Genomic DNA, 13,159 nt, shown 5'->3' on the forward strand with positions numbered 1-13,159 from the left:
ATCTATAAATTTATTGTTCATCTCCATATGAATGAATCACCAAACCTCTCTTTACAAATAACAGCACTTTTGAAAAACACTTCATGTGCCACCATCAAATTCGTATTGTATTTAATATCACCGCTATTTTGTTCCACTGACATAATATTTGGTTTTTCTCTTCTAGCCACAAACACTCCTGAAGTATTAATGAGAGCTTTCAAGAGTCACTGCTAAGCAGCAACCAGTACTTTGATGAGAACAAAGTACAATGTGGCATATAGCTCTGCTCCTACTTGCCCTCCTCTGGAAAATTGTCAAAAAAAAAAAAAAAAAAAGCATAATATGATTTCTCTGGGAAACTTCTGCAACTTGCAATTCGAGCAAGTTAATTAGTCATTATGAAATGTAAATGCCCTTCCCTCAGGCCTAAGACTTATTAAAGGGATCAAAGGCCAGTACCCTTTTTTTTCCCCATTACAAAGGGTTCTGTGTTACAGTGCAGAATTGAAAACCACTCCTACTTAGAAGTGGTTGTTTCACCTTTTTGTCTTTGGTTATGGTGAGTTTAGGGAGTTGACTTCCACATTCTCAGTGTTGGTTTTCTATGCACTGACAAAAGAATCTTTTCCCTTTGGGGCACCTTCTGCACTACTTCAAGACCCCAGTGGCTGACGGGTTGGTGGGTTCGAAGCTCCACCTGCAGCAGCTCTTCATGGTCCTCAGGATCAGCTGCAGCCTCACCTGAAGAGGCAGGGCAGGGTGTAGGCAGAAGAGGTCATTTTACCACTGGTTAACTGGAGCAGCCGACCCACAATTCTGTGCTTCTGAAGATCCTGCTCTGTTGAGGTGAGCAACCGTGATAGAAACTCAGGAGAAACAGGAAAGAGAGAAGTGGCCAGTTGGCAGCAGAGAGAATTACCTTAGACTCTCACATGACCAAATTTTTCTGCTTCCCAAGTCCATTATTTCCAAGGGGATGAGTTGGGCAACCAGACCTCCCCATTTGGACCCACCTTTCCTGCCTGTACCCTGCGTTATCTGTAAGATACTCTCTTCCCTCTTACATGGTATAAGAACAGTGGTTGTTATACTTTCCTGAAGAAGTGTCACTTGGTAAGAGGCCCAGGAATCTGCATTTTAAGCAAGCTTACAGGTATTATAATGCAGAGGGCCCATGGCTCCCATCCTCAGAAACACTATGTTCAAGATATTTTACTGGACCAGGACCAGATAGAAAACCACATGGTGAATTGCCTGTGGCAATCTTGTCATGGTCAAGGTCATCTTCTCCTTCACCTCTACTACATCCTCATCTAATTTTCTTTCCCGTGCCTGATTCAAGGTTCCTGGAGTCCTGTGCCTTATTCTCAATGCCTCAACCCAGAGCTGCTTCCACATGTATTCACGACAAAGTAGAAATACCTGATAACATCTTGAGGTTCTTTTCTCATGTTTCTGCATTTTTCATAACAAATCCTACATTAGAAATGAAGTTCTGTTGGCATAGTTTAATTATTAGGTAATTAGGTGGTTTGGGTGGGGTTGACATAGAACCTTCCTAGATCTCTTAGGAAGGTGACCAGCAGGGCTATAAATGATGTGGGTGCTGGAGTCCCACAGACTGAGTTATACCTTGGCTTCACTGTCTACCAGCTTTACAGGTTTGGTAAAACTTCTCAGGTCTCAACTACCTTCCTCCGTACTATGGAATAATAATTACAATCCTTTTATAGGATTGCAGTGGTAAACAGCAATCCACACATAAAATACTTATCATGATACCCAGTACATAGTTAGCATCCAATAAATGTTTGCTATTATAATTTATTGTCTTGGAGATACCTGGAATCCAACCCATCACTTAAATTGGCCTTAAATTGTTAAACCAAGATAGAATAAAATGGATGTCTAACCCAGAGAAACCTTTTCTGTGTGTTTGCTAAATCCTGATGTCCTAAGGGATTGATTCTCTTTTTCTTGTTTAGTTATAAGATTTTGCTTTCCATTAAAGACCAAATACTTTGAGGAAGGAAAAGACATTAAGTCTTGTAAGTTACTTTACTCTTACTATAAATGACTGGTTTGGTTTCTTTATTTTTATTTTATTTTGTAGTTGTGGATAGACACAATACTTTTTTTTTTCTTATGTGGTGCTGAGGATGGAACCCAGTGCACCATATGTGCTAGGGAAGCACTCTACCCTGAGCTACAACCCCAGCCCCATTTGGTTTCTTTCTGAAACCAAAATTTTGCTTTTTTCCCCCCTACATTTGTTATTGGTGCATTATAGCTTTATATATGCTTTTAAATTTACTCCCTGTCCCCCTCCCTGAGGATTGAACTGAGGGACCTCTGCTACTAAGCTGCATTCCCAACCCTTTTTCTTTTTTCTTTTGAGACAAGATCTTCAAAAACTGCCCAGGCTGCCTTCGAATTTGCAATTCTACCTCAGACTCCCAAGTCATCACAATTACAGGTATTTTTTGGTCTCTTTTTCTTTTTCTTTTTTTTTTAGTATTACTGTGTATCAAACCCAAAGCTTTTGCCATGATAGGCAAATGCTTTACCACTGAGTTACATCCCCAGCTTGAGACCAGGTTTTAAAGACCCAAAGTAAAATAAAAATAAAAAAAATAAAGCTTTTTCCAGAAGGAAAGCAATACAGAAGAATGCAGGGGCTGCAGAATAAGTCATTCCTCCTCCAGAATTTGTCCTGTGGTCCTAGTTGGATATAACTTTGAAAACATGCTGTATTGAGATGAATCAAATCAGTGATATGCAAATAAGAATCTTAGAGAATAAAACAGGAAATTCCTGCATAGAGGAAACACTACTGTCTGGATTGCATTTCTTCACAAATAAACTTTATTACTGGGAAAATTTGGTTGGTAAAAAAGCCTCATTCTCAAAGAAATTGGTCAACTAAAGTAATATAGGAACTATATCTTTTTAGTGTTTTTCAATCATAAGGCAATTTATACGTCAGATGTGAAGTTTGGTTCTTACTGCTTCAATTTATATTTTTATTTATAATGCTATGTAACTTATGCAATTATTATGCTTGATTTTCATTTTCTGTCTTCTTTAGAATGAGACTTCTTCAAGGCAGAGATCTTTGTCTCCTTTGTTTGCTGAGGTTCCCAAGCACCTAGGAAGTGCCTGGCATGTAGTAGAGGCTAAATGAGTCCTTCATGAATAAGTGAATAATTGCCTTTCCACGGATACTTTTTGTAAAAACCAATCACTACTAAAGATGTGCTAAAAAGCCATTGGTAGCATGCATCAACATCTCAAAATGTGCTTAACTCTTAATTCGAAAATTTCTTTAGATCAGGAGAAATGGGAGTTTATATGTAAATCTATTCAAAGAAGCTTATTGAAAATAAAAAAGAACCTAGATGTTGTTTAAATAAGGAAATGATTAAATGAATTATAATACATTCAAAAACTAGAATGCTGTGCAGCCATTAAGTAGGGTTTTAAAAACTCTACAAGGTGAATTAAGTGAGCAAATCAGTAAACAAAACAGTATGTACACCATAGCACCAACCATTAAAAAATAGGTGCATAGAAAAAAGTTAGTATTAAATTCATTAAAATGTAAATAGCAGGTACTTCTAAGCTGTATATTATGATAGACTTGAATTGCTTTTACAAACAGAAAAGAAATGTTTTCAAAAAGATTTAATATTTGTACTTTCCCTGACACACTTTCATTGTTTCTAATTTAATATGTCTTAGAAAGAGATTTGTGTCAAGAGAATAACCTATGGTTCCCCTCAGCCAACACGCAGAACTTGGATAAATGCAAGTTTTCAGGGATATTTAATTTTACCCCTTGAGTGATTTTTCTTCTAAGGAAACAAAGGATTTTAAGTTTAGATTGTTGTAGGGTAGCTTTGGTATTCTTAGTTTCTTGTATCTCCAATTGAAAATTTTACCCTTAAAGAAAGACATTTGCAGCCTTTTACTGAACTTGTAGAGTATTCATATTGTTTTCCCCTTCACCTTGATGTATGTGCTGAAAAATCTGATGAGGCTGCTGAGGAGTGGTGGGGAGAACACACAGTGTTTGAGTAATTAGGTGCTATCATGCTATTTAGCAAGCCATGCCTCAGTTTTTGCATTTGTAAAATGGTGTGAATTACATGGTTGATGTAAAAATCAAACAAGCTTATATACAGTAGTACTTTGTAAGTGGTAAGTAAATGTTAGTTATCAATTTGAATAATCTTGCTAAATAATTCTTGATTTCATTTAAAAATATTAAATTACCAACTAAATTATATAAGTTGGTATCTAAAGTTGTAAGAATTCTTAGAAATATCAACTCAAAACAGGATACTTGAAGTTATAAATTAACTTTCAAAAGAGAGAACCGATAATTCATTATTGAAAATAATTCCATTGATAATGTATTTCTGTATTTCCATCATCTGGGCATTAGGGGGCGCCAAAAGAACTGTTTGGCTACTCTGGCTCTTGGCTCCCTCTACTTATTTGGCAGCCATGAATATTTATAATGTATGTCAAAGTGCTTTGAAAATATAAAACACAATTACAAGACGTTACAATAAAGATGATGTTAACAGTACTGTGATTATAATTAAAGCCTTTTTTTTTTTTTTTTTGGTACTAGGGATTGAACCCAGAGGGGCTTAATCACTGAGCCACAATCCCCAGCCCTATTTATTTATTTATTTTTATTTATTTATTTTTTTGAGACAGAGTCTTGATAAATTGCTTAGGGCCTCACTAAGTGCTGAGGCTGTCTTATTAAATTAAATCACTGAGTCAGTGATTTTCCTGACTCAGCTTCCTGAGCTGCTAGGATTACAGGTGCGCGACCAAGCCTAGCCAGACCTTCATTTCTGAAAAGAAATATTGAAACCTAACATATAAACTACCTACAGTAGGGAGACAGCTTCAGTTTATGGGGCCATTATGGACTATTGCAACAACTATAATAGATTTATTTTATTATTTGCTACCATTAAACTCCATTTAATTACAAATTGTTATTGAGTGACATGAATAAATGTATATGAAATTAAACTAATAATCTTTGGAATAGGAAAATTTCTAAGGATCATCTAGACCTTGTTGAGAACTAATTAATCCCATGTTTAAGTGCTTTATCTCCCAATTGGTTTGCATATAGTAGTATTTATCAATACTTACATTGATATTATTTGATTTGTGTCTCTTTTAAAAGAATATATATTTTTAATTCTTAATGTTTTTCAAAATAAGATCTTAGATAATTACATGCTTTGCAATCACCCAGTGTTTGTAAGAAATTCTGACCTGTGAGAACCTCCCACCTACTACTTGTGGATCAAACTCTTTGGGGTGCAGAGATTATGAGCACCTTCTTAAACAAGTGCCCCCAGTTAGTTCTTATGCCCAGGAATATTCAAGAACCAATTTGTAATTTTCTGTCAAGGCAAAAGGATAATTTACCACTTACCTGGAATAGTTTGTCAATTTTGGTAGAAGTTAAGCAGAAAAAGTGTATGCACTAAGAAAAGAATCAAAGGACAGAAGAAGAGACTTGAAGAATTAAATATGTAAGTACACTCACCTGTTTCAGGTGTCTTATAAAAAAAGGGTGAGCTCCAGGGTTGCCAGTGCTTTTTACCTGTTGCTTGACATCTCACTTGAAATACATACTTAATGTTTGGCTCCAAGTAGAATTCTGATTTTTGTTCATATGTAAAGTTGGTATCAAATTCTTTAATCTGAAATAGATATGCAATAATAACCAGATGATATATATCATGTGCTTTTAAAACAGTTATTCCACTTAGCAGCAATGTATGGAGCTGTATTCCATGACAGCCCCTACTGTATTCCAGGACTCTTCTAGACCCTGGGAAAACAAAGGATGAAGCATTTTGTATAAAATATATATAATCAAATATGTATTTTAAACATTAAGAGTGAAATTAACATTGCATGTGTTCAACAACTCTCTTTCTATAAAGGCTCCTCCTAAATTTCAAGAAAGTCCAAAATGTAATACATTTTAAATATTGGAATACGTGATTTTAATGAGGAGGGGGGGATGAAGGACCTGATAGCTTTTGAAACTGCCCTAATTTAATTATTTAGATCAGTAATTTTTTAAATGATGAGATAATTTCACTTGCTCATGATTACTTTTAGAAAAAAAAGTTACTGATAAGCTAAGCTATTAAATTTGCCCTTATTGCAGATTTATGCAAATTCTGGAAGACCTAGTGTATGTGCATGTGTATATGTGTAAATGAGAAAAGAGAGAGAAACATTTGAGAATGCTGAATTAGAAAAATCCAATGGAAATAAGAAACAAAATACCTGAGTAATAGATTTACAATTGTTTTTTTCCTGGGGCATTACAACCAACAATAGAACATAATGAAAAAAATGACCCCCCCAACCAGTTGTTTCTGCTGGGAGAGAGAAGCCAAGGCATTTGCAGAGAGTTTTCAGTGTGCTATAGTAAGTGGTTTACTGAAAAAAGTGAGGCATGATTGAAAGGCAGACATAAAATATGTCTAGAAATGCATTTATGCAAGCACAAGAGAAAACAGTTGCCAGAGCCTCATGAAAGAGAAAGTTAAAACCATCAGGATAAAAAATAAATACACAATTGAAAAAGGAAGAAAAGATGAAAGCATGGTTATCAACCTCAACCAGGGATTCTTCTTTCAAAGCCCAATCTTAACATCAATCTTTAAAACTTATAATGCATTGAAAATGTAAAATTCATGAAAATATGTTTTGAGGATGCTGGGTTCCCTGAAAGAGATCATTCAAGTTTCCATAACTCCTGGCCCTCAGAATTGTCTGTTGTACAAATATGCCTGGAACCTGGGGTCTCCTGGGATCCAAGAGAGATTTGAATTGTGCTGAAGATTTGACTTTCAAATGCGCTCTGCTTGGGACCAGCTACTCTTGTGAAGGAGTTGTGATTCTCCAATATGTCACTTACTATTTTGTTTTTAGGTAAGTCTTCCTGAAGAAAAGAAATGCCCTTAAGTACAGTAAGAATTCCAAATAGAAAGAATTCTTTAAAAATAAATATTACTGTGTATATGTAAAGTATACATGATGTGATGGGATGTTTCACATAATAAAAAGCCTATAGTAAAACAAATTAACATATTCATCATCTCACATTGTTATCCATTTTTCTTGTTTTTGTGGCACGAACAGCCAAAACTGACTCAGTTGGCACACATCTTATGTACAAATACAATTTTATTACCCACAGTCCTCATGTTCTGTAGTAAGTCTCTAGACTTCTTCATCCTTCATCTCTGCTACTTAGTATCCTCTGAATTCTAATCCTCCCATCCCTCTATTCCTGCCCTGGGAACAGCTGTTTTTGTCTCTACCTTTATATATTTGAATTTGTTTTTATAGATTTCAATATAAATGAGAAAGAATTTTATACAACTGTTACCAGCTGTTTCTATAATGAGGCAAATCAGGTAACTGCTTAGGGCCTTCTTGCAAAGGAGAGATGATGCCTCAAGAGGCCAAAATGATTATCGAGAGAACTAGACCTCATCAGTGACTGTGTAGAGGGTCTACCTCAAGAGCGCAGGAAATATAACTTCATTTTTAAACAATAGTTCATGTCTATTTACAGCCTCATCTGAAGGTTGGAGAGTATTGAAACTTTGCTTCCATCAGTTTGAAGCACATTCTTTCTTAGGGTTGCATCTAAGTTCCTGAGAACATTCTTGGTAGGGTGAGAAGCATCTCCAACCTACCCAGAAAGTTCTATAATCCCTACCTCCCATGATACAGACTTGGGACATGGCTCAAGGTACAGGGTCCTCCTCCGTAGCCCACCAGTGTCTGGTTCTTGGTTTCTTTCCTGTTCCCCTCATCTCTAATCTTCCCATCTCATTGACAAATTATTTGAATCCAGGGTTTGGTGAAGAGAGAAGCAGGGTGGTGACTGGGAAATTTAGCTGTGACTAATCACATGTTCTTCCAAATCTTCTGTTTATACTAGCAAAAACTTTTTTCCCCATGTCTTTTTAAAAATATGTTTTGATTAGTTATACATGACAGTAGAATAAATGCAGCATAACGTCATGTAGTCATATATGTATGCAGGGTAATAATGTCTGATTCATTCTACTATCCCTCCTGCCCACATACCCCTCCCCTACCTTCACTCTCTTCTATGTAATCTAAAGTACCTTTATTCTTCCCTTGACCCTTCCCCCTTATTGTGAAATAGCATCCATATACCAGAGAAAACATCTGACCTTTGGTTTTTTGGTTTTGGCTTATTTCACTTAGCATGATATTCTCCAGTTCTATTCATTTGCCAGCAAATGCCATAATTTCATTCTTTTTTAAGGCTGAGTACTATAGCAAAAACATTTTGAAAAACAAAAGTCAAAGGTTTGATCCTTTGCAATCTGTGTACAGTTCTATCAGCCCTTCCAGGAAAAGAATCAATACTTGATTTTGTGCAGCCTATGCTAAGAATAGTTTTTACATTTTTAAGTGGTTGAAAAAAAATGAAAAGAAGACTATTTCATGATGCATAGAAATTATATAAAATTCAGATCACAGTTTCCAAAAATAAAATCATATTGGAACACAGTTATGTTCAATCATTTATATATTGTCTGTGAGTGCTTTCAGGCTATACAAACAGAGATGACGAGTTAGGACAGAAACCTTATGTCCTGTGAAAACTAAAATTTTACTGTTTGGCCCTTGAATAAAAAGTTTATCAATAGCCTGGTCTATCTTAATTAGAGAATCCAGTCATCACTAATCCATTTACTTAAATTTATAATCTAGGCCCCCTGCCTTACTATTACCGAGGTTAGGCACATTAAAGGCAAATAACAGTAATAGCTAATAGGTAGAATACTATCCATATGGACTTAACATTATAAAAATAAACAGCAATACAAAAATGGTTAGGATAAAGCCACCCCCGTAGGAGCTCATAGATTAAGCACAAGGACATAAATATATAAACAGTATATAAAAGTATATACCATGTGGCAAATGCTCCTGAAATAGGGACAGTGAAGTGAGCATGGATTATTGCTTATGAGCTCATCTTGACAGGAGCTTAGGTGCAGTGAGACAGACCATGAAAATAACCGACAGGTTACAAGTGTAGGTTTGATGTTCTGAGAGCTGGTTGGGCTCCAAGTTCCAGCCTATAGGTGTGGCAGAGGGCCAGGGATGGGGTGAAAAGAGCTACAAAGTGAGGAGAGAGAGAGAGAGACACTGTAGGCATAGAAGTGTCATGGAAGAGTTCTTGGAGAGCAGGACTCAACTTAGGATAAGTGGCATCCTTGGTGTACATGGTGGAAGAGAATTTCAGCGAATGCCAGTCAGAAGCAGACAAATCTATTTAGGAAAGCAGATACACATTCAAGGGAGAATTCGGACTATCTGAAGAGTGACATCTTTTGGGACAAAGCAAGTAATACACATTCAAGGGAAAATGCAAGCCAGCTCCAAGGAGCCAGGTAGCAATGCCCTGGTCTGGGGTGTTACTATTTATAAAGAAACATAGCTAGGGATTGAACTAGAGGTAGAATCAGGGTAGTCACACAATTTCACCAGCCTTCCCTATACTTCCCTGAATATTGCCCTCCAGATGAGGTCCAAGGACATAAGCCAAGGATGTGAGCTAAGTTTCTCATGAGTTGCCTCCTTTGAGTTTCAAAGGTTCACGGGCATTTCCTGCATTCCAAAAGTTCATAGGTGCTTCTCTTTGGGGATTCAGTATACCTTTCTTTTTCTGTATCCCCAAGTTCCTATCTCAAAGGGAGTGTTCATGCTTAGGGAGTTGGCAGAGAAGAGGGTTTGCAAAGGAAAGGGCAGCTAGGGAACAAAGACCTTCCTGAAAACTAAGTGGCATGACATGCTCAAGGAGCAGGTAGTCAACAGAGTCAAGAGTTAGCGCAGGGTGAGCACTGCAAGGTTCTCAGCCTTTGTCGTTTAAAGATAGTGGTGTCCTCATAGCAGCTATTTCCAGCAGGGTAGAGAGAATGTGGATGACATTCTCCAGAGGGATATTTCTGTGATGGCCCAGGCCTTTTCCCTGCCGGTTACCTCTGTCTTTGTCACATGGCCTTATGGCTTTGAGTGTGCTCTTACACTGAACCCGGGCTTAAATATAGGACTGAAAGGCAAGGCAGTGATTGGGCTCAGGTACTCTTGTCCTCTGCCATCACCATGAGAAGAGCATGCCCAGGCTAGCCCACTGGTCCCGGGAGGAGGACTTGGAGAGAACCCATGTTGAGACATGTGAGCAAGCCAGTGGACCTGCAAACACATGTCCCATACCAGTGAAGCTCAACCCTGCCGGGCTGGACCCCATGACAGAGAGGAACAAATGCTTACTGTTGTGTGTCTCTTCAGTTTTTGTGGCAGTTTGCTATCCATTATTGTAGCAGTAGATGACTGATATGCAATTTAAGAAATAATGAAAACCCGGGAGAAAATTTCAAGTACTAAAACTTAGGTATTTAATTGGTGGAAAGCAGATCTCCTAAAATTTTGTAGCTTGTACTGGGGTCCAGTATTGATTGTCAGCTGATTAACAAATGTGGAGATGGCTTTGTTTAGCTGTGCAATTTATAGGATACCTTTAGGTGACGCAAGATGACTTCACTGCTACTGTGCATGCATTTCTTTTAGGAGAGGCTGACTGTGTTGTTTTCTTCAAGACCCAAAGGTAAGGATCACATACACATGTATAACTTCCTTTTGAAGAGGATAATCAGTCCTGGTATAAAACACCTATGTAGGACAATTGTTCTTAAACATAATCAGATCCCAGAAGACAGGATTTAAATAAAACAGAAGCCTCTATTTACAGAAACTGCTCTCCCTATCCTACAGACTGGGAGGGTCGATATGTAGGAGGGAGCTCCTTGCTGTGATTGCCAAGGTGAGGTCTACTGCACACAAAAAAAGCTTGAGTTAGACTGAATAGAGCCTACTAATTTTAGGAGCGGGTCTTATTTTGTAATCTAGATTGCACAGTAGCTAGTTTTTCTCAGAGACGCTTATTTTCCTTTTGCTATTTCTGAAACTTTACTTGAATCTTCATTACATACTCCAGCTTAGTCTCAGCTATACTACTTGAGAAGTCAAGAAAGGGCCAAGACTCTGGGCTGGGGTTGTGGCTCAAGAGGTAGAGCACTCACCTAGCATGTGTGAGGCACTGGGTTAGATCCTCAGCACCATATAAATATAAAATATTAAAAAAAAGAAAGAAAGAAAGGGCCAAAACTAATAAGGTGGGGCAAGATGTTTGTAAATGTTTCCCTCAAATGCAGTTCAATCTGTAAGGATGAAATCTGAGGCTTTGACTTGGATTGGAACCAAGTCATCAAACCAGTAGATCAAACTTCTGCCTGGCAGCCTGAGCCTTGCAGGATTATAGGAAGGACTGACAGGTTCCTTTTGAGACCTCATGGTAAGCAGCTTAACTTTAAAGAGGCAGAAAACACCTTCAGTACTCTGCTTTTTCAGACAGATTGCTTGGCACTAGCACCTCTGTAGCAAGGCTAACCTCTGCAGGTTAAGATAAAGAGTAAAAATAACAACTAGCAGGCACTGAATATTGACCCTATTCCTTTCTGAACTAGTTCCCTACACCATTTGATCCCCCACCCCCACCCCACCTCACCACACCACACACATCCAAACCAGGTAGGGGCTTTTCTTATCCCCATTTCACACATGGGAATAATGAGGCACAGGGAGGATAAGGAGCTTCTCAAGGTTGCACAACTACAAAGCAGCAGAGCCAGGCTTTGAACTGCAGAGCTTGTGATCTCAGCCACAAGGCTTTCCAGAGACGGCCGCCTGTCACTGTAAGGTAAAGAACAGCCCTCCAGCAATATCTGACAGGAAGCAATTTCACCGCAGAGCTGAGGTAGAAGAGGGACCTGCAGTCCTTTGAGTCCTCCCACTCCTTTTGGCTCTGGCTTTTCTATCCCCCCATCATGGAGTCAAAGACAACACTTTATGCAAAACCCAGAAGTATTAATGCTATCAAGTGCAGAGTAAAGCTTCCTCCTCCCTATTGCTGAAATGACTTGGGGAATCTACTAAGAAATGGTAAATCCTTTTTTTCTGTGGTAGTTGTATTTAGAAAAAGCATGGTAGGAAGGATGAAATATGGATTGAAACCCGTCCTTTCATTTTCCAAATATTCCTTTGGTGCCTAAAGGGATGAAGGGTCTGTGGGAAACACTTAGCTACTGACTCTGTCAGTTTGGAAAAACCTAGCTTGACTTTGAACAGCCTGATACTCTTTTACCTCCTCTTATTTATGGAAAAAAAATGAGATTAAGATACTCAGAAGCATCTTCTGACCATGATTTCTAAAGTCCTAAATGAGTAACATCTTATTAACTCAAAATCTAAGACTCAAGAATTTGGTGCGGGTAGTTTGAGATTTACCTAAATTCCACAGATGTAATAGGAATCCAGTAGGATCTTCACTTCTTCATTGATCAAACAATACAGAACATAAACTCAGCAGTCATAATGCCAACAACTAAAAAGTTCACTTGGAGGATTTAAGCAAGCATGGACATCAGGAGTTTATTTCTAAATAAGTATCTTTGGGATATGTCATGAAATTATACAGTTTTACCCTTATCTTCTTGACACTTAAAAAATATATCATGCTACAGCAAAAATAATGTTCAAAATGATGAAGCTAAAGATGATAGAAGGCTTGAGGTCATGCTAATGACCAAATTAAAACTGAATTGTGTTTAATGAATGTTTTGGTGTTAACTACACATCATTTTATTTCACTTCCTGAAAACTGGTTACCCAAAGCTGATACAGAACTCTTTCAAAGCCATAAACTCCATCCCTTATTTATTTATTTATTTATTTATTTTTGGACTGAATGGCAATTTATTATATTTGAAAATAATGAAATGTCATGTCTTTTTGAATACACCAAAATTGGAACTTTCCTCTAAGTCATACAAGTTCAAATTAGTGAGTTTTAATTATATTGGTGCTGTCACATAAATTTATTAAGGAAGCTTATATCTGTGCCTCTCCCCACTTGATAAATTTGCACTTGGTACTTAAGAATAGTTTGTTTTCTAGATATTCAGTTTTTGTTTTAAGTTAATCCAAGGCTGAGGCCTGTATTAGTAAT

General features: G+C 37.5%; 1 protein-coding gene across 2 annotated transcripts in view; it reads right to left on the reverse strand.

Moving 5' to 3' along the window:
• The window catches only part of Il23r (interleukin 23 receptor), a 75,202-nt gene that overhangs the window by 32,245 nt on the left and 29,798 nt on the right, over positions 1–13,159 (reverse strand). For both annotated transcript variants that reach the window (XM_048815174.1, XM_048815173.1), the window contains exon 7: positions 5,567–5,723. In XM_048815174.1, the coding sequence (XP_048671131.1) occupies positions 5,567–5,723 (157 nt within the window). The remainder of the gene's footprint in view (positions 1–5,566; positions 5,724–13,159) is intronic.

Source organism: Marmota marmota, unplaced genomic scaffold, assembly GCF_001458135.2.
Source record: "Marmota marmota marmota unplaced genomic scaffold, marMar, whole genome shotgun sequence".
In the NCBI taxonomy this organism is placed as follows: domain Eukaryota; kingdom Metazoa; phylum Chordata; class Mammalia; order Rodentia; family Sciuridae; genus Marmota; species Marmota marmota.